The sequence below is a fragment of the Lissotriton helveticus genome, chromosome 4_1 (assembly GCF_964261635.1).
Source record: "Lissotriton helveticus chromosome 4_1, aLisHel1.1, whole genome shotgun sequence".
NCBI lineage: Eukaryota > Metazoa > Chordata > Amphibia > Caudata > Salamandridae > Lissotriton > Lissotriton helveticus.
In genome coordinates, this window is record NC_136063.1 from 1,565,669,880 (window position 1) to 1,565,691,983 (window position 22,104).

General features: G+C 43.7%; 1 protein-coding gene across 1 annotated transcript in view; it reads right to left on the reverse strand.

Moving 5' to 3' along the window:
* PKD1L1 (polycystin 1 like 1, transient receptor potential channel interacting) overlaps positions 1 to 22,104 on the reverse strand; it is a 1,793,388-nt gene that overhangs the window by 1,241,907 nt on the left and 529,377 nt on the right. The window contains exon 15 of the mRNA XM_078688182.1: positions 5,780 to 6,004. Within this exon, the coding sequence (XP_078544308.1) occupies positions 5,780 to 6,004 (225 nt within the window). The remainder of the gene's footprint in view (positions 1 to 5,779; positions 6,005 to 22,104) is intronic.

A 22,104-nucleotide genomic window follows, 5' to 3' on the forward strand; every position in this document is an offset into this window, starting at 1 on the left:
GAATCTTTTAACTACAGGCCCAGTAATAGGTACTGTAGTGAGCAAAGCACCGTCCATAACCTATAGGAAATCCAGGTCCTTAAGGGACCAGCTAGTCCATAGCTATAATAATCCAACTGAAACTACCACCTGGCTAGGTGGTGTTGTTGGTTTTAAGAGGTGCAATTCCTGTAAGGCATGTAGACACAGCCCAAGCAGAGACAGCTACAGGGTGTAGAGTGGCAGTCTCCGGAAAACGAAAACAAGGAGAATGAAAACGATCAAGAAACTAATCACTTGCACCAGCGATTTTGTAGTGTACAAGCTTGAATGCCCCTGTGGTCTACGATACATAGGGAGCACGAAGCTGTTACTTAAAACTATAATTCTACAACATATGCAGGCCATAACCAACAGGGATTGCAACTACCCCGTGGCAAGACATTTTGAGGTTCAGCATCAAACTGATAGCAATCTATTAAGATATTGGGGCATGGATAGGATTTTGCCACATCCCAGGGGAGGAGATCGTGAGAAAACCCTAAGGATATCTGAGTCAAGGTACATTATCGAATTAAATACTAAGGCACCTAATGGATTAAATTCAGGTGAAGAGCTGGCCATACATATAGGATGCCGCTAGAGGCCCGATATATTGCAACATTGTTAGTCTGGAAGTCCATATAACCTAAGAATCACAGTGTTTCTTTTTTCGAAAATTCACATTATTTTAATAAGTAGGAGGTAGGTGAGGTGAGTGTGGCAACTTAGTAGAGGGAATGAATTTATGGGATACTTCATTGTGACCCATTTCCCTACTTCTTGAGTACACTGTAATGATTAGAACAGGTCTTACATTTTTTGCCACACCCCTTCCAGTAATCAACATTACCGCCTCTCTAATATGCACTGTTTTTTCTTTTATTTAGAGTTTATGGACATCACCTCCTTATCACATCACTTTTTTGACCACTGACACTGATGTACCAGTTCCCACATTCCTGATATAAAAGAGATGCATATCTGGATATGATCTATTGAGTCATTGTTGGGGAAATGCTTATTAATAAGGGTACAGTACCCTAAGATTTTGATTCCCGATAACGTATCTGATACATTGCTATGAACTGATTTGCGTATTTTCATACAATTGTACGCATTGGAATGTGCCGTTATTTGAACAGAGGGTCCATTACCCAGTCATTTAGGTCTCCGCAGAGTTTAGGTAAAATGAAATAGTGGAATCTTGTTAGGGTACATTACCCATAACTGTTACGTATTTCGGCAGCAATGTCACTTGATGGTTTATGATAATTATCAGACCAGCATTCTCTTTGTGCAACTAGAACTTCACATGTGTGATACATATGTGTGAACTCTGTGAATGCCTCCTGGTATTGGTTCTGAGGCACTCGTTATGGTTTAATTTAGTGGCAGATTAGCGGCCATTAGAGTATAATTTTGCCAGCAGGCGTCTTGCATTATGACCGTACAAGAAGAGCTGACACCTAGGAATTGCGTGTAGCTCAGTAAATGCACAATAATGTTCGGTACTTTCCCCGATAATTATGCAAATTAATTGATCCCAAGTTCCACACTGTCAATCACCACCATACATAATCCTGTCTCATCCTGGTAGTGATGTGATTGAAAATGACGAGCTATCGGATACAATCTGTTATTGTTCCTAATAGCTCGAAGATGCTCAAGAACTCTCTTTTTGGCCTGATGTTTGGTACTCCCCACATACCATTTGTTACATGGACATATTAGGATATATACACAATGTGTAGTATTGCAGGTTAAGTGTTTCTTGATCACAAATTCCTTTCCTGTACTGGGGACCACCAGTTTGTCACAATTTGAACTCCCTTTGCATGCTTTGCATTTGTTACAGCATTCATAACCTTGTTGCATGCCTGCTTGGCCCCGTTTCTCTTGAGTCACATGGTTATGGCTTAATTCGTCTTTCAATGATCTGCTTTTCCGAAAAGTGATCTGTGGATTGCTCCCTAGATCAGATTTCAGGTGTTCATCACTTAGAAGGACGTGCCAATGTTTTTAAAAAATCTCCCGGATTTTGTTGGCCTGTCCACAATAAGTTGTAATGAATCTTACTTTTTCAGTGCCGTCACTCTCCCTTACTGGATATAGCAGATCATTTCTATCAATTTTCTCCATCCTTTTGCAGGCCTCCAAAATTGTTTTTGTACTATAACCACGTTCCTTGAATCTCTTACACATTGTGGATTTTTCTAGTTCAAAGGTTTCTATTGAACTGCAATTTCTCCTGGCATGTAGTAACTCCCCATGGGGATACTCTGTACCAAGTTGCGGGGGTGTGAGCTATTTGCCCTAAGGATACTGTTCCCTGCAGTAACTTTGCGATGCAATTTAGTTTCAATGCTGTGACCATTGATAATAACAGAAACATCAAGAAACTCAATCGAGGTCTTGCTAATGTCTGCATTAAAGGTCAGATTCAGGTCATTCCTATTTAGTTTCATCACAAAATCCCTAGCTGATTCTTTCGATCCACTCCAGATTACAAAAATATCGTCAATATAACGCAGCCACAGGGCAACATTGGTGTCAAACTCTTCCATCGATGCGGCCACCTGCTCCTCCCACCAGCCCATGAATAGATTGGCGTAGCTGGGGGCAAAACAGGTGCCCATCGCCGTGCCCTGTGACTGCTTATAGATGGTTCCATCAAAGACAAAAAAATTGTTTGTCAAACAAAATTCGATCATCTTAATGATCATATTTGTGTGGTCCAGCAGGGAAATATATATATATATAAGTTTGCCCCCCCCTGGGCAAAGACGCACTCTGCATCCGTGAATTTCAAACCTTTATTTGCTGTGAAAGCAGGATCAGCATGCCGATCGGCAGCAACAGCAGACTAGTGGTTCTACGCCTGACGCGTTTCTGTGCTTCTTGCACGTCTTCCGAGGCGAAACAGTCTGGTGTGCAATACTGACACATCTGCCCACTTAAAAATACGTGCCCTCCAATGGGCTGCTCTTATGAGCTCGCATTGAATCGTGGGACTTGTAGTGTTGCCAAAAATTATTTTCTATATTGATGCACTCTATTACAGCTGTTGCCATGTTATTTTAAGCCCTTGGATGAGCCTCAGCATGCAGGTCCCTCTTATATATCCTGCACACATGCCACTGAATAAGCAGCTTGTGGCCCCCAATCTTAAAGGTAGTGCGTTTTTCACGCTGGGCTTGCCGCATAAAATGAAAGCTCCATCCATCCCAAGCCACGATAAACTGTTGGATGGGAAACCGAGCGTGTTGGGACCTGTTTTTTTATATTGAACCGGTATACACACACACACACTATGCCAAACACAATTAGCACACACAAACTTTATAAAAATTACATATACATATTTTAACACTTAAAAACAGTATTATACAACGATATTTGAGTTTTTGATTTAAAAACAAATATTATTGTATAATATATGAAAATAAAATATTTACAAACCATAATACTTATTTCAATATTATTACACTCATAACATTTTGGCTCCTATTTTTAGTACCACCGATATTCTGAATTGGATATCAAGGATAAAATCAGACATACAATCAGATCCCTGAAACACCTATGTTCACCAAATAGGATAAGTCTCGATCTCTGGCCTTCTATGTCGCCTTCATTGGCTGACTATAGAGCAGAGAATCCATTTTAAAATGCTTTGCTTTGCCCACAAAATTCTTGCAGGTTCTGGCCCAGCGATTGTGAGAGATCTTTGCCGTCCCTACATCCTGACACGTGCTTTACACTCGGCCGACCTCCACCTGGCACAAGTCCCTCGGTTTCACAGAACCAGAGTGGGAGGGCGTTCATTTAAGATGCTTGCGCCGAGCCTCCGGAATTCTCTGCCTCATTCCAGCAGAATCATTTCTAACCTTCTAGCCTTGAGAAAGGCGGTGAAGACCTGGCTCTTTCACTGATCAGTAGCTTCCTTTCCCACCCTCTCTTCCTGGCAGTCAGCGCTGGTACGTCCCTTTGCCGAGACAGCCATGCTCTTTACAAATCCTAAAACATAACATAAAAAACAGGATCAGGCAGCACAAGAACACTCAAGGTGGTGAATAGTCACCCATGCAGCCTCAAGACCCTAATTGGCTGCATGCCTTCCTGTCCCCTCTTATTCTTATGTTTGCGCACAGACTAGTAGGACTGGAGGCCCTACAAAGAACCTCTGTCCAGATTTTTTCTCATCTTACATCTTCTGATAATATTTAAATTAATGTAATTTTGGTATAATGTAAAGGTCAGGGGAAAAACCATACGTTAAAAAAAAAACTTAGAATAAGAATAAAAAAATTATTATTAGTAAGAATGCTGGTTTGGGAAAAAAACGACAAAATCCTATATTCACTGTGCCATAGGAATTAAGGTATACCCCACGGACAAAGCCTTTGAGCTGACATCTGTCTGGGGTTTCTAATGTTCCTGTTCAGAGGAGATGTGGCCTGGCAGTTCGAAGTGTACTGCTCCCATTGTAGGAGGTCTAAGGCTGATTTGCATATGTTAGGTTCCGATCTGAGGTGGCGTGGCGAGAATTTTTTAGTGGTGTTTTCACTTTTTTATTTTTTGAGTGCTCCATAAAAACTGTACACAGTGCCTCTAAGTTACAGCTGACTGCTTTTGTACCAAAGTACCAGAGGGATACGCACAGGTAAATTTAGTGACTTTTGTTATTCACCCTGACAATGATTGTGGCAGTTGCCTGAGTGGGGCTTTTTCACCCCTCAACCAATAACCCGATTTCTTTAAAAGTACATTATCTTTAGGTGGCACATCACCTAAACATTTTGGGTAAAGATAATCACAATGAGGGCAATGATTGGTCTAAGTTGGGTCTTTCGGACTAACTTCACTATACCCTTAGCACAGTGCTTGGAGGTCAGACGCACCGGGAAAGCTAATAAGCTACTACTTTGAAGCAATATAGGTTGGGACCACAAACGATAGATATGAGAAAAATAATGATGCATAAGGTAAGAAATCAAAAGTCTCAAGAAAATAGTAAAACAAGTTAAAAAGAGAAAAAAACATCAATGACTTAAAAAAAAAAAACTTGGAATATCCTTTCAGAGGACGACGTAGAGTGAAGCATAACATGGTTTAAGGAGATTCCCGATGAATGGGGCTGAAAAGTGGGATAGGTTTACAATACTACAGTCACAATTTGAACCATGCAGCAGAAAGGGTGCCCATACATCATGTACAATATTCAGCTAGCCATCACAGACACATACAAGCCTGACACACAAACACTTAGCGGCATGTACAAATGACCTTATTAGGCATTACGACTCTAGCTGTTCGTATAAAGCCTGCTATGGACTTCGACCCTCGACCCCGACAGGAATCGTAGTATTACTAAGAAATTAGTCAAATGGTCTCTTTTTTTGTAAAAAAAAAGGCACATAGCGGCTAGATAACTATTTATATGGTGTGCACAAGTGATCTGCCGCAGCACACACATACACACCTAACACATCTCAAACCAAATTACTTCCTTCCTGCAAATCCACAATCACACAAAAGCAGCCAAAGGAGCCAAACATGTGTCTTTAATGAAAATCAACATACATCTTCAGTATGAAATTTCTGTAACTGGATATAGACTTAGCTTAGCCTAATTATAAGTGAGCAAAATTCATATTCTGCTAAAACATTTGGTAATACGATTTTGTGTCACTTAATTTGCTGTTGAATTCTGAGTGTGCAAGAAACATGACGATATGTAGATTTATTTGGTTCTTGCCTTCTTTGATGTAGGTGGTCTGGTCATCCATGTTCCATGTGTAGGTTACATATGACCCCTTGTTGAGAGATGCTGTGAAGTGAACAACTTCATCCTTTTGGACCTTACTTGGATTCATTGATATGACGAGGCCAGTTGGTGCTATTTCAACATAGAATGATCCAACCTGGTGTATAGTGCTGTAGAATTCATTGTAGGCAGTCACTTTGATCATATAAATACCCTCTTTGAATAAAAAGAAAGATTGACATCAGAAAAAAAAAACAGAAAGAAAAGATTCACTTTAAGAAGCACAAGGAACAACAACTTTATTTAGAGAGATAGAAATGGTTAAATGTGAATTGTATTATCTATGCACACATTTCTTTAAAGTCACTATGATATCTTTACAATCGTGCATGAACAATGGAGAGTAAAATATTAAACAGAAAGCAGTGCAAGTAAGACCAGATGAAACACCAAATGTCAGTGCTCCAAACCCCCATACATTTTTCAGTAATGTTAACTCGGTCCCAGTGCTTCTGTTTATACTGAATAACTCAACACACTTGGCAGGACTGATGTCAGCCACGCCTACTGAGGTGTACACAGAGACACTGTCTTTATTTAAAGCTTTATGTTAAGTTCTACTTGTAGAGCGCACTAAAGCAGGTCCTCAACCAGTTTCCACATATCAGGTCTCCGGACTCTGCATAAATCTCTCCTCTGCCCAAAGTGATTCCCGCCAGATTTTGCCATAATTCCCTGTCACTTCTGCTTAGCATTGTCACCAGTTGCTGCCAGAAGTCGCCCATTTGTCCTCCCACTTCCAGCCACCCCGCGACCCCTCCCAGGACTTACTTAATGGAGGTCACAGCGCGACCACATTAAGCAGATTAGCACGCATACACTTCCTGAGGCGGAAAGCCGGGAAGTTAGTGGACACAATTTTTAACCTTACACTCTGGTGATTTATTGTAATTTTTTGTGCTGATTTTAAAACATCATTACCTTCGGGGACTCCGCTCTGAGTCCGCATACTTCCCCACTCTACTAGGTCCTTGCAGCCGAGTAGGTGCTGCTGAGGGGGACACACAAAACTAGCCGCCATCTTGGGGGTAGGGCGTGGGTTGCGCTCTAGTGGACAGGCCGCTCCCGACATCCCCTGCTCATAAGACGTGCTGGGAGTCACGCACGGTGATTAGCAAGCATACACTTCCTGAGGCGGAAAGCCGGGAAGTTAGTGGACACAATTTTTAATCTTATACTCTGGTGATTTATTGTAATTTTTTGTGCTGATTTTAAAACGTCATTACCTTCGTGGACTCCGCTCTGAGTCCGCATACTTCCCCACTCTGCTAGGCCCTTGCAGCCGAGTAGGTGCTGCTAAGGGGGACACACAAAACTAGCCGCCATCTTGGGGTCAGGTCGTGGGTTGCGTTCTAGTGGACAGGCCAATCCTGACATCTCCTGCTTGATATGGCCACCCTCAATTGGCCGCGCAGCGGGTGCGCCAAAGGCAAGCCTGTCTGCTTCCGTCCGTGACATTTCCGCGGCCAGGGCCAGAAACGCTGCCCAAATTAATTGTGATGGAAGGAACATGTACAGCAAGCAGGCATTAATGTCCCTAATACCTAGAGGGGGACCTCACACTATGCTCAATACTCCGGAAAAGCCTGTCTACGCCCGTCCGCGACATTTCCGCGGCCAGAGCCAGAAATGCTGCCCAAATTAATTGTGATGGAAGGAACATGTACAGCAAGCAGGCATTAATGTCCCTAAGACATAGAGGGGGACCTCACACTATGCTCAATACTCTGGAAAACCAGAGTACGGACTCCCCTTGTGAGACCTGTGTTTTCTCCTGGAATAATGATTCACATAGATGTAGATTGCCTATATTGAACACCTTGCCTCTGACCCATGGTCCCGGAGTGACAATAAATCTCACAGCCGGCTTAATAAATTGCAGATCGCTGGTAAAGTATGCGCTAGATATCTTCCAGTCTATAACAGATAATGACTGGGGCCTCTTATTCCTGACAGAAACTTGGCTCAGTGAGGTGACAAACCCTGCTCTTTCCCTGGCAATCCCTGACGGATATAATATCTTATGTGCCAATCGTCAAAACGGTAAACAGGGAGGAGGGGTGGCAATCATACATAAATCCAAATGGCGGATGACGTCGCCTCACTATGAACAAATCGGTATTATTGAGGGCCTTCCCTTTGTGGTAAATAAAATATTACCCTGGCTGAATTTCTAGGCATTAACAATTAGCATGCATCAAGTGAGAAGCAGAGTCCGTGGTATCTGAGTTAAAATGGGCTTTATTCCAATAACTCGAGTCAAAGGGAGAATTAGTTCCATCACCACAGAGGTTCAGGAAGAGTCTTCTAATAATTTAATAACAAAACATCATATATATACTTTTTACTCCTTGTACATAGGGAGCTCGAGGCAGAGCAAGACAGAAAATGAGATAAGAACATGTGGGTGTACACTTGATGAGTCATAGGTGTGTGATAGGTAGGTGTCATAGGTGGGTGGGTACTTAGAGGAGGAGTTGGCATGACCAGCTCGAACTGTGCCCTAATTGTGCAATTTGAGCATGACGTGCAATTGACGTGTAACTGGGAGGAGGCTGACTTTCAACCTAGTAGAGAGATCTCTTGTGTCAAGGCGACTTGAGCACGTCTAGTACAACTGATATCTAGAGTCAGGGGATGTATTATCTGAAGAAAAGGTTGTTCGTCACTAAAAGACAGAGAGGGCATATTTATTCGTTCATTGCATGAGGGCTGTGAGCTCTTCTATGGTTGCAAGCACCGTGATTTACTTAAATGGAGTCAGAATGGCTAGGCCCTATCTCCCTCGGATAACAGTTATACATAATACAGTCTTGGCAGGCCTCTTGCTGGGCTTCTCTCGGCTGAGCTAGAGGTATGCGAGGTCAGAGGGACGTAACTGCAGCTTCAGTGTGTCAGGAGTCATGAAACACCCTTATTTCAGAAAAGTGGCTCGGGCTGCGCCACAAAATGGGTTCATTACAATATTTATTTAAAAGTGCACAATGCAATGCAAATACATGGGCCTTATGCTAACTTAATGTTTGGGAGACTTGATGACTGGCATTTCTAATGAAGAACATGTTTGCAGAGGCCTAGTGATTCAGGCCACTACAAGGAAATATGCATGGGTGACATGCACATGACATGTAACATAGGGTATATGTAGTGGACATATTTGGGCAGGCAAAATATAATTTTCCTCATTCCCTCCTTGTCACCTACATAACCCTTCAGGATACATCTATATTCATGAGACCGTATAGTTGATCATACAGCATCATTTCTTCATCTTTTATCCTTTGTTTACGTGGATGGGGAACACAGGCAGTGGCACGCAGGCTGCAAATCGCCGGACCACACTGCAGACAGAGACAGCAACCGAAATACCATAAGTAGGGCCATTCCTAGGAAGGATATAACTTTCCATCCCCATGCAGATATTACACCCCAGAACCAACTGGACCAAGTCCATGTGCCTGGATCTTGATGTATGGCATGAGCAATCTTGTGGAGCCTTGTTATTGCTTCGTACACAGATGGTGCATTATCTGGGATGAAAATGCAACAACTAGATCGGATCACTCTACAAGCTCCGCCCCTATCCGCCAAGATGACGTCTAGAACGAGGCGGTTTTGAAGAACGACAAGTCTAATAGCAGACTGTTCCTGGGTCAAGTTCGCCAGGGCAGATGCAGTTATATTTACAACTGTTTCAAGAGTCCTTGTTAACCTGCGTATCAGTTTACTGTTTTGGACGGGACCTATGAAGAAAAAGAATCCTCTGTTGAAATCTGTATATTGCTCCCAAGCTGTTTCAGTCTGATCGATCCCTGCAGAATCTGTCTCTCTCTTTTGTCTAACATGTTCTAGTCGTGAATCTCTATGATAATTTGATGGGGCTAGAAAAACGGGTGGCAATAAGAATGCTATATAACAAGTCCCACCCCAGTCTAAGGGCAGATGTACATAGGCTGTCTGACCACAAATGAAATAGGTATGGCGTGATGTTTTGAAAGAAGATAGTCCGTTATCATCAAACTCTACTACAGTGTTACACTTGCTGTGTCCCATATGTACTGAGCCTTTCTTACTAACACATAAATCACCTTTTGCTGGCAGGACTGATATAAACGGTGGGCCTGTGTTTTGCTTGGGCTGAACATTTAACATTATAAAATTAACAGATGCATTTCCCTGTTCGTACTCTTCATTCTCTAAATCGGTTCCCTTTCTTTGGGGGAATCCGTCTTTGTCTGGAAAGCATGCTTCATTCATTACTTTATTCAGGTTTCCATATATCCAGCCACCTGGATAAGCTATGTACCTTCTATCTATTGATGTCATTAGAGCAAACCATGCTCCACACGAACCATTGTGTGAGAACGGTAAAGGGTAGAAGGGCAGAACTCCCTTCGTTTCTTGATAAGGAGGCAGTTGGCCACATACCCAGCAATCGGTCGCATTGCTGGTCTGATGAGAATGGTGTAACATTTGAATAAATGTATTGTTACGTAGTGCAAGTCGATATGACAATTCATGGGGAGGCAGTTCACTAAATGTATGCTCTATGGTACTGTTACTGGAAGAATGTATATGTGAGGAAATGGGAAAGAAAACATGTAGCAATAAACTAACACCAATTATAACAATGCACAGAATAAAAAGGATGATCAAAGTAACTATACATCTACTGCGTAATACCTTGCAGTACTTTTCCTTCTTATCTCTCTTCTTGCTATTCTCATATGTGATCTTATACATGTCAGAATCGAGTCTAACCGATTCACCACTGGGTGGGCTTAAACAATTAAACTACGTCTGACTTGCTAGTTCTTAATCTAGACCTATACTCTTGCTGAGGGGTATTTTCTAGCAAAGGTCAGTGTTCTTTATTAAAAGTTTCAAAGTTCCAAAGTTCCAAAGTTCCAAAGTGTCTTTTGTAGTGATGAAGGTGAGTTCGGCCTTTACGTCCTTCCACCAACTTCGGCGTCTTCCAACGTGGCTCAAGGGGACTTGAACGATCAAAAATCCGGACACAGGTATAGAATCCTCTGGTGCTATGGCATGTTCCTTGACCTGGGTGTTGTCAGGGAAGGCGGCAGCAACCTGTGAACGAAAAGAGAGTAGTGCAGAAATCAAGGAAGCCAGGTAATCTGTCAGCATGTTACTGTCAACAAGGCCTGCTGCTTCTGGGTGTCTGACACAATGGAATTTCTATCCTAACAGATGTGACACTTGTTTCATTAATTCAGAGGAGAATGGCTGATCGTTATCTGAATAGATCACATGAGGTAGATCACATGAGGTGATTCATAGCTGGGGAAGTACTGCGCACTAATTGTCTGGCTGTTGTAACAGCAGTATAATCTGGAACTGGATATGCTTCTGTCCATCTAGACAGTGCACACACAACTACTAGGACATACTTGTTAAACCTCTACATCTGTCCATTTGGATATAATCCATCTGGAGAACTTCAAAAGGGTGGTCAGGAGGATGAAATCCGCCTTGTTCCACCGGAATGCCTTTACCTGGATTGAACTGACAACAGATCATACATGTTCGCTGCTTGTTAAACCAAATGTTCTGTAAGCTGTCTAGCATTGCCTTCTCTCCTAAGTGTGCGGGACTATGTGTTGTGTTTATGATTATTTGTATCATAGAATCTGAAAGAAACCATGTGCTTTTCCCTTAGTCATCCAACCTTGGTTAGTCTGGACCCCTCCTTGTTCAGTCCATTTCTTTATCTCATCTGTGGTGGCATGTGTCTGTATGTCGAGTACATCTTGAGTAGGGTCCCTGACTGTCATACATGTTGTCAGTAATGGTACCTCTGTCCTTGTCGTGTCTGTTGGTGTCTGGGCTGTCTGAGCTGTTCGGTCTGCCAGGTCATTACCCTGGGTAATGGTGTCTGTAACTTTGGTATGAGCTTTATATTTCAGGATAGAAATGGCTGTAGGTAAATGTATGGCCTCTAACAGGGCCTGAATAAGCTGGCTGTGCTGAATCTTGGTCCCATGGGAGGTCTCAAGAAACCTCTCTCTTTCTCCTCAGAACCCCGAAATCATGAACAACGCCAAAAGCGTATTGTGAGTCAGTATAAATGTTTACTTTCAAGTGCTTAGCTCTGGTTCTGGTCTCCAATTGGAGGCGTGGGTTCAAATGTTGAGTCGGTGTTCTGTTTAAGAGAACATACAATGCATAAAAGGTTTCCTGTACTTGTTCTCATGCATGATCCATCTACATAGAGTGTCAGGTCTGGGTCTAGAAGTGCAATATCTGTCAGGTCTTGTCTTGGTTTATTCATTACTTCCACACAGTCATGTGGTGATGCATTTACTGTACTTGAGGGCAAACGCGTTGCAGGATTCAGAATATTACAACGTCTGATCTCTATGTGTGGTTGAAATAATGTCAGTCCATATCCTGTCAGTCTCGCTACAGTCAAATGTAAAAATAAATAAAAATAAAAAAGCATAAAATGTTTACTGTAACATGGAGTCGCTTAAAACTGGCGCTTGACATAATGCTCTTTTTAATTCCTCAAATGCCAAGGTGTGTTCTTGTGTCCTAGGGAGAACAGTCAAAATGGGTGCCTTCTGTGTAGTTAACTGTATGAGCGGTTTGCTAGATATGTATACTGGGGAATCCATTGCCTACAGTAAGAAGTGAGGCCAATAAAGGCACGTACTTCCTTTTGTGTCCTGGGCTGTGAAAGGTTAGTATTGAGCTGTATGATTCTTGTGTTAGCTTACTACCGTGTTAGCTGTATACCTGGTGTACCCTCCTTGGAAAGCAAGTGTTGTACACCACTTGCTTTACACAGAAAGTGCAAGACTGTCAGAGATGCAATGTCACAGTCTGGTTCTGATCTTGCTGTAATTAGAATGTCGTTTATGTACTGTATCAGTGCTGTGTTGGCAGGCATGTAAACACTGTCCAGCCGTTCCTTTAGTGTCTGACTGTAAATGCTAGGGCTCACTGTCATCAATCTAGCAAAAATAAATTACATAGAAATAAATAAATAAAGAAAAATGAATTTTCAATTCAAAAGCTCTGCAGTTTTACAATAAATCCTACTCTAAATCCTGGTAATAGTATGACCATACTACCTACAATATGTTCTCTAAATGTATCTGAATAAAATCCACATTATTCTTTGTCATAAACAGAAGGCCTAGAAGCCTCGATACTCCTTTGAGAAGCAGCCCCTCCCTCTAGAATTATGTTCGCGCTCGGAGCTTTGAATCAATTCCAAGCCGGGCTACACTGTGATCTAAAATTGAATGACTGCCAGATGCTGAACTCATTGCAAGAGCAAGACTCTTGCCAATTATTCTGTTTACACTTTTTTAAACTATACATTTGCAAGCATGACTTATCTGTAAGGAAGAGCAACTATTTGTACACAAGTCAGAGGGGCTGGGCAGGTAACTTCGCTACGAACTCACTCCTTGCTAACCTACCCCTACCCTCAGAGCCAGGAGCTGGCTCAGTGTCAAACATCACTAAGAGGAGACAAGCCTCTCACTCGTCTCTGCTTCTCTAAAATTGGGTCGCTGCCAACGCTGAGCTCATTGAAAGAGCCAGGCGTCTGCCAAGTTTCTTAAAGAGTGAGCTGCAAGCCTCCTCCCTCCACATGCGAAGGAAGCTAGTGTAAGTCTGATGAGCAGTGGCCCTCCCTTTACATAAACAAAGGGATCGCGGAAAGAATTGGGTTATGGCCAACAAGACAGGCACTGCTCGCTCCAAGAGGGAGTAGCCCTCCCTTTACATAAACATTTACTGGGAACCAGGCCATCTCGGTCTCGACGGACTGTCTCAAGGTTAAAAAACACATTCCTTGTACGTCATAACATATCTCTTCCCAGGCCAGAGCTTTTCTAACTTTAACTGAAGCAAAATTTAAAACGTGGTAAAAAGTAAATTAATAAAGACATATATTTTTCTGTAACTGAGTGACATGCTAGCATTTTAAAATAATTCTGTACTGCTACTTAAAAGCTACACTTTCTAAAAAACACTTTTGTCTAACTAATTCAGCTAGAAGGCAAGACATTTGAAACATGGGCATTTGTTTAGCATGCAAATTAACACACAAATATGGGACAATGTGCTTCTGCACACAAGGCTATGCATTTTGCATTTGAGAAAAAGAAACGAATTATCATGGACTGTTGGGTTGGGACTGTTCTCTGCATACATCAATTGAAGTGTCTCCACTAAATGTTTATCTGTAACCATCTGTGTAAGCATTGCAGCCTAACTGACGTAATAAACCCTATTTTCCAAGTCTTGTTTAATGAACACTGCTTTTACCGTGCAATATATCACCATTCTATCAGCAGCCTGTCAAAGTACATAGGTGAGCCTTGAAACTAAATGAATGCAAACTAAACTAATGTAGGGGACTCTTAGCAATTGCACTAACATGGTAGTGTATTGTAGCTATCAAAAAGGGCCACGTTCATTAATTTCACAAATAGCCACTTTCCTAAATGAGTGGGATAACTGTCACACGCTAAAGGGCAGCTTGCATTGGGAAAAATAATAATTCATATTTTCTAGAAACATCCCTATTTAAACAAAAAACACTGTTGCATTACACTAATTTAAAGCACATTCTCTAAGATCGGTCTGTTCTATAATTTCTTCTCTACCGTGAAAACATTAAAGCACTCTTCGTGGTGCAAACCCTTATCTCACATTTCAGAAATACGCCCATTGGATAACATGGCAAATCGCACCTCCACACAAAACATGCTTTTTCCACCACTTCCACAGCTTGGATCCTTTTCAAATTTGGCAGCACAGTAGTCCAAGCTATTCCCTAAATCCTCACCAAAAAGCAACCAAATCCCTCCACTGGAACGGGTACGAATTTCCGCTCAAAAACACGCCCCCCCCCAAACACCAAAAAACGCCAAAATCCCTCCACACCTTGTTGATCAGCATGTTAAAACAAATACTGCCTACTCAGTACAAGATATTAACTCTTTGGCAGCTGAAGCACAATCATTCCCCAATGACTGCAGTACATGGGAAAGTCATGAACTCATCTCTCCACGTTATCACATAACACATACGCACATCTTCAAAACATTTTCTCTAAGCACTTGAAAGAGATCCAGCTCTCTCCTGCCTAACGTAATGGCTAGGGACCTGATGATAACATGCTCTGCACAAGCCATAACTACATGGCGCTATTTACAAGCCATATTTACAAGAAACTCAACAAGTCACAAAAATGACACGCTATTCACAAGGCATATTTACAAGGAGCTATACTTAAGAAAATTCAACAAACTACTCACAAGTCTTAATCTCAAGTCGCTATTCACAAGCAACTACAAGCCATTCACAAGGCGTTACACACATGGATGTAACAAACTATTCACAAGTCTTAAGCACAAAGCGCAATTCACAAATAAACCAACTAGTTACACACAAGGCACTTTCGCAGTCCAGAAGGGACTCGTCTAGATACAAGGAAATGAACTCTTCAGATGTTGTTGGCTTTAATTCTACATACTCTAAAGGGTACAGGTGGTGGCGTTCTCTACCTACTGGGTCTTTCTGAGGTGGTCACTTTAGCTAGTTTTTCTGACAGAACGGGATAAATACCAGTTAACAACGGCATTTCTTGGCTTGTTTAGTTCTCTCTGCTTTATTGAAATCATTCTTTATTCTCCTATGTCACTCTTTGCGCCATAACTCAATGGCATCTTTCTGAGAGGGTCTTGACTTTCTTTTTCAAATGGCGTTTAGCCCATGCTTATTATACATAAAATGACCAGGTGTGTCTCTAGGCCGGATTTTAACTGTCTATTCTAGTAAACCTCTTCTGGTCCCTATCTGACGTAATTTTGAAAACAGAAACCAATACAATGGAAACACAATACACAAAAATAGACTGTAACAATCAACAATCATTCACACTAAACAATTTAAACACTGAAACAGATACAGATACAACCTAAACTGATACAGAGAGTTAAACATGTACTTGAAAAACAGTTTGTGCACTGAAAATACAGTACAACCATACCGGTCCCAAAAAATTGAGACACGTCTTGACCGTTCCCACCTTTTACCGTGGGCCCGTCTTGACCGTTCTCATTTAAAATGAGCCCGTCTTGAAACTTGATACATTTCCCATAGTGGTACTCACCGGGAAAGCAGAACTTGAAACTTGAAGGCCTCGGAAACTTGACTTGACTACGCTTGCGCCTTGGAACAGGTGGACCTCTGGAGACCTCGGACCTTGCTCTCTCACGGGCTGGGCCTCTGGTTGAGACGATCCGCGATTCTCACCGCCTCACATGGATGCCTGGTCGCAGTCCGTCCTCCTCCGTGGGCCTGAGGGAGTGGCAGGAAGTCCTGCTGGTGCGCTTTGAAGTCCGTCACGGCTGTAGAAGGGGGCAAAGACTAGACCGACAACTCCGGCGAGTGGGGAAAGGGATATGTCCCTATTCGGGTGCCAAATTATGTGGTAAATAAAATATTACCCTGGCTGAATTTCTAGGCATTAACAATTAGCATGCATCAAGTGAGAAGCAGAGTCCGTGGTATCTGAGTTAAAATGGGCTTTATTCCAATAACTCGAGTCAAAGGGAGAATTAGTTCCATCACCACAGAGGTTCAGGAAGAGTCTTCTAATCATTTAATAACAAAACATCATATATATACTTTTTACTCCTTGTACATAGGGAGCTCGAGGCAGAACAAGACAGAAAATGAGATAAGAACATGTGGGTGTACACTTGATGAGTCATAGGTGTGTGATAGGTAGGTGTCATAGGTGGGTGGGTACTTAGAGGAGGAGTTGGCATGACCAGCTCGAACTGTGCCCTAATTGTGCAATTTGAGCATGACGTGCAATTGACGTGTAACTGGGAGGAGGCTGACTTTCAACCTAGTAGAGAGATCTCTTGTGTCAAGGCGACTTGAGCACGTCTAGTACAACTGATATCTAGAGTCAGGGGATGTATTATCTGAAGAAAAGGTTGTTCGTCACTAAAAGACAGAGAGGGCATATTTATTCGTTCATTGCATGAGGGCTGTGAGCTCTTCTATGGTTGCAAGCACCGTGATTTACTTAAATGGAGTCAGAATGGCTAGACCCTATCTCCCTCGGATAACAGTTATACATAATACAGTCTTGGCAGGCCTCTTGCTGGGCTTCTCTCGGCTGAGCTAGAAGTATGCGAGGTCAGAGGGACGTAACTGCAGCTTCAGTGTGTCAGGAGTCATGAAACACCCTTATTTCAGAAAAGTGGCTCGGGCTGCGCCACAAAATGGGTTCATTACAATATTTATTTAAAAGTGCACAATGCAATGCAAATACATGGGCCTTATGCTAACTTAATGTTTGGGAGACTTGATGACTGGCATTTCTAATGCAGAACATGTTTGCAGAGGCCTAGTGATTCAGGCCACTACAAGGAAATATGCATGGGTGACATGCACATGACATGTAACATAGGGTATATGTAGTGGAGATATTTGGGCAGGCAAAATATCATTTTCCTCACCTTTTGTATCAAATTATCGGCCTCGACCACCTGTTCTGGCCTTTTGATCTATCGACCCCCCAATTCCAGTTCTTCCCATCTAGCATCGCTCATGGATTATATTATTCAGGCTTGCTCACGGTATTCTAACTATACGGTGTCAGGAGATTTTAATCTTCACGTTGATGATGATACCTGCCATCTTAGTTCGAATTTTACTTCCACATTAGCAGCTGGTGATCTTACCCAGCTGGTAACTTTCCCCACTCATAAAGCCGGCCATACGTTAGATCTTATTTGCTCCAACCTTACTGATATTTTGGTGAAGCACCCTAGACCTGTGATATGGTCAGATCACTACTTCATACCATTCGTTATTACTATGATTCAGCATGATAGACCCTCTATTCTGCCAAAGAAACTTGGCAGAAATTGGAGCAAAATTTCTCCGGAACTTCTTCTTGAACTCACTAAAGATTCCAACCCTCCCTTTGTCTCGGACCTTGACTTACGCATTTGTAAATTCAATGAGTGGGTGACTAAAGCCATTAATTCACTAGCACCTCTGAGACCTATTAAAACCTTTAGATCCGCTCCAGCAGCACCATGGTACTCAGAGGAATTGAGACAAAAAAAGTCTCTCTGCAAATCCTTAGAACGCTGTTGGAGAGTAAACTTCACAGCAGAAGGCAAACTTAAGTACCGCACTACCCTTAAAGAATATCGAAAAATGATTATTCTGCACAAAAAATTATTTATCGGACAAAATTGAGAAAGCCACTAATTCCTCTAGAGAGATTTTTAATATTGTTAAATCTTTCACAGATCCACAGGCCCGGAAAAGTCGCCCTCCTGTGTCTCAGTCTTTATGTACACAACTTTCTGAATTCTTTGAAGAAAAAAATCGGCCTTATTTTTGCTTCCTTCCCGAAAACGGATGGTGGCGAGGTGGAGGATGAACAGTTCGCTAACCCTGCCTCAGCTTCAGTCTTTTCGGAATTCTCCGAAATTCCGGAGGACCTTTCTCTCCAGGAACTTCTTAAATGCAAATCAGGGTCACCTGGTGACGCATGGCCAGCGAAGCAATAAAAAACCTTAGCAACATTTTTAAATCCTTACCTTAATTCCATATGGAATGCATCCCTGAGCTCTGGTACTTATCCAGAGTCGTGGAAACATGCTTTCCTAGTACCATTATTGAAAAAAGCTAATGCTGATGCAGAGATCCCGGGAAATTATAGACCAATTTACTTACTCCCCGCCCCGGCTAAGATCTTGGAAAAGATTGTCCATCAACAACTGTCTAGTTTCATAGAATCTAATGATTCTCAGCATGGATTTCGCGCAGGCCATAGCACTGAGTCGGCCCTGATTGAAATGGCCGACTCTGTGTGGTAGACCCTGGACAGGGGATCGAGGGCGGTGTTTGTGCTGTTGGATCTTTCAGCAGCATTCAACACCGTCTCCCATCCGATCCTCCGGAAACGCTTAAGATCCATTGGAGTCCAAGGCACGGTCCTTAAATGGATTACATCATTTCTGCCTGACCGAAGACACCAAGTGCATACTCCCCCGCTTACCTCTTCAGCTAGGCCACTCAAGTGGGGTGTCCCGCAGGGCTCAGCGTTGAGTCCGCTCCTTTTTAATGTTTATTTTACTCCTTTGGCTGAATTACTTTCTCAGTCTGGTATTAAAGTGACATCATATGCGGATGACATTCAGATTCTCTTTTCTTACAATGATTCATCCCCTACGACCTTTGACCCCCTAAAAGTATGTTTGAGGAACATTGCAAAGTGGATGGATTACAATTTTCTGAGACTCAATGCTGGCAAGACCGAGGTCTTATTTTTCAATCTACCATCTCCCCTCGACTCTAATCTCTGGTGGCCGGATGACTTGAGTCTTGCCCCCTCCCCTAAGGATTCGGTTAGAAACCTGGGGGTTAGATGGGATAATCTTTTGTCTTTTGACAATCAAATCCACACAGTCTCGGCTGCCTGCTTCACTAAAATTAAAATGATTAAAAAATTAATTAATTACATGCCAGCAATATTAGAAAAACTGTAGTCCAGGCCCTTATAACTTCGCACCTGGATTATGCCAACAGACTTTATCTGGGATTGACAGCAGGTTTGTGTCACAGACTCCAGATGGTCCAAAATGCCGCCGCCCGTCTGGTCTGCGGCATTCCACTTAGACATCATATCTCTCCTTATCTACGGAAACTACATTGGCTGCCTATCCCCAAAAGGATTGAGTTCAAAGCCATGATTTTGGCTTTTCGGACCAATAAAAGCTCAGGTCCAGCCTATCTAACTTCTTGTCTTCTCCCATACAGTCACTCCAGAACCTTGCGCTCCAATAACAAACAGTTATTAATCATTCCCAGATTCAAAAAAGCTCGATCTGGAGTTAAAACCTTTCAAGTTGGCGCCACCAACTATTTATTTATTTATTTTTTTGTGTATTTATAGAGCGCAGTCCTGTCACCCAGAGGGCATCCTGGCGCTTTGATCTAGGAGCAATTACACTTTATCCGCTCAAGCAGTTTTTGGAAACAGATGCGTTTTTAACGCTTTCCTGAACGGAAAATAGTCCCTGTGGCTTCTCAGAGATAGTGGCAGGGAGTTCCAGAATTTGGCCGCTGCCACGCTGAAGGAGCGGCCACCTATCCTCACTCTCTGGAACCTCGGGACTACAAGTAGATGCGCCGAAGAGGATCGGAGGGGCCGCGAAGCAGAGTACCACGCGAACATATTTTGCAAAGGAATAGGACCCTGTTGATGTACAGCTTTAAACACCAGACACGCAGCTTTGTACTGTACCCGCAAGTGTACCGGGAGCCAGTGTAGGTCTCTTAGAGCTAGAGTGGAAGAGCTAGACCTAGGGCGGGAGAGAGCCAACTTGGCGGCCATGTTCTGCACCCGTTGTAGCTTCCCCGTCAGGTTTTTTGGGGCCTCCAGAAGTAGCCCATTGCAGTAGTCGAGACGACTTAGTATGGTACCACGAACTACTTCCGGCCTGGCTTGAGCGGGGAGAAGGGGCAGAACTTTGCGCAGCATGCACAGCAGCATCATGCACGTCGAGGTGGTTTTGTTGACGTGCATGTCGAGTTGTAGGTTTGGGCCGAAGATCACCCCCAAGTTACGAGCTGATTCCGCCGCCAACACTGGCTCGAGGAAGGTGTTGGGCCAAAAATTCTCGGGAAGTGCCCGCGGAATCCGGTCTATGGAACAGTGGAGCACCTCCGTCTTGGAGCTATTAAATTGTAAGGAGTTAGCTCGTAACCAGTCCGCTGTGGCTGCCATGCAGCGATGGAAGGTATCCAGCGAAACCGCATTGTTCCCTTCCAGAGAAAAGACCAGCTGGGTGTCGTCGGCGTAATTAAAAACCGAGACACCAAAAGATTTTATTAGCTGGACTAGGGGGCGGAGGTACAGGTTAAAAAGTATAGGGCTGATGGCCGAGCCCTGTGGAACCCCCTGTCCTACACTCCTTGGCTCAGAGCAGAATGGGGGGGGGAGTGAAACCAACTGTTGCCGGCCGCCAAGATAGGATATCAGCCAGTCCCTAGCGCCCTCAATGACCCCGCACTCCTCCAGTCTCCTGACAAGGGTCCGATGGCAAACCGTGTCGAACGCGGCCGACATGTTGAGCAGCACTAAAAAGGCTGCTCGACCACTGTCGACACGCGAACGAAGATTGTCCAGTACGGTTACCAGCGCAGACTCCGTCCCGTGTCTGGGGCGGAAGCCAAACTGGGCCTCATCGAACCAACCGATGTTCTCCAGGAAACCTGAGAGTGAGCGAGTCACCCATTTTTCCAGAATCTTAATAGGAAGAGGGAGCAGGGAAATTGGCCTATAGTTGGAAAGACAGGCCGGGTCCAAAGTTGGCTTCTTGAGCAGAGGTGACACGACTGCTAACTTCCAGCACTCTGGCACAGATGCCAACTCCAAGGACTGGAGACCGATCGAGAACAGAGGCTGAAAAAGTTCTGCGTGAAAAGCCTTCCAAAATTTGGGAGGCAGTGGGTCAAGCGGAGAGCCCGAGGACACCGTATGTGCCACACTACAGAATTCCTCAAAAGAGGGGGAAGGGAAAGACCTTAGTTGGGGTCGACTGGAGGGAGTATCCGGAGCTCCCAAGCAGAGGACAGGGGCACTCAGCTGGGGTCGACTGGAGGGAGTATCCGGAGCTCCCAGGCAGAGGATAGGGGCGCTCGGGTGGGGTCGACTGGGTGAACTGCCCGGAGCTCCCAGACTAGGGTCAAAAGCACCCGTCTGAGGTCGACTGAGCAGGCCAACCGGAGCTCCCACACCAGAGGCTCCCACTATGCGAGCCAAGTCGGTCGGCTGGGGTCGACTGGGTGAGCTGCCCGGAGCTCCCAAACTAAGGCCAAAGGCATCAGTCCGGGGTCGACTGGACAGGCCAACCGGAGCTCCCGCACCAGACGCTCCTAAAAGGAGAGCAGAGACAGTCGGCCGAGGTCGACTGGGTAACTCAGTCCGAGCTCCCAAGCCAAGGCTGGAAGCAGTAGGCTGGGGTCCCAAACCGAGAACGGCAGGCAAGGGGTTTGTTAGGCCCTCTAGGATCTTAGCAGTCTTCTCCTTGAAAGCATCCGCCAATGAGTCGCACAAAGCCTGCGACGCACGGACCGTATTAGCCGCGCAAGCAGGGTGGGACAGGTCCCTGACAATTTTGAATAAGGCTTGGGATTTATTAGGCGCTTGATTCAAGGAAGCTTCCAGGAAGGCC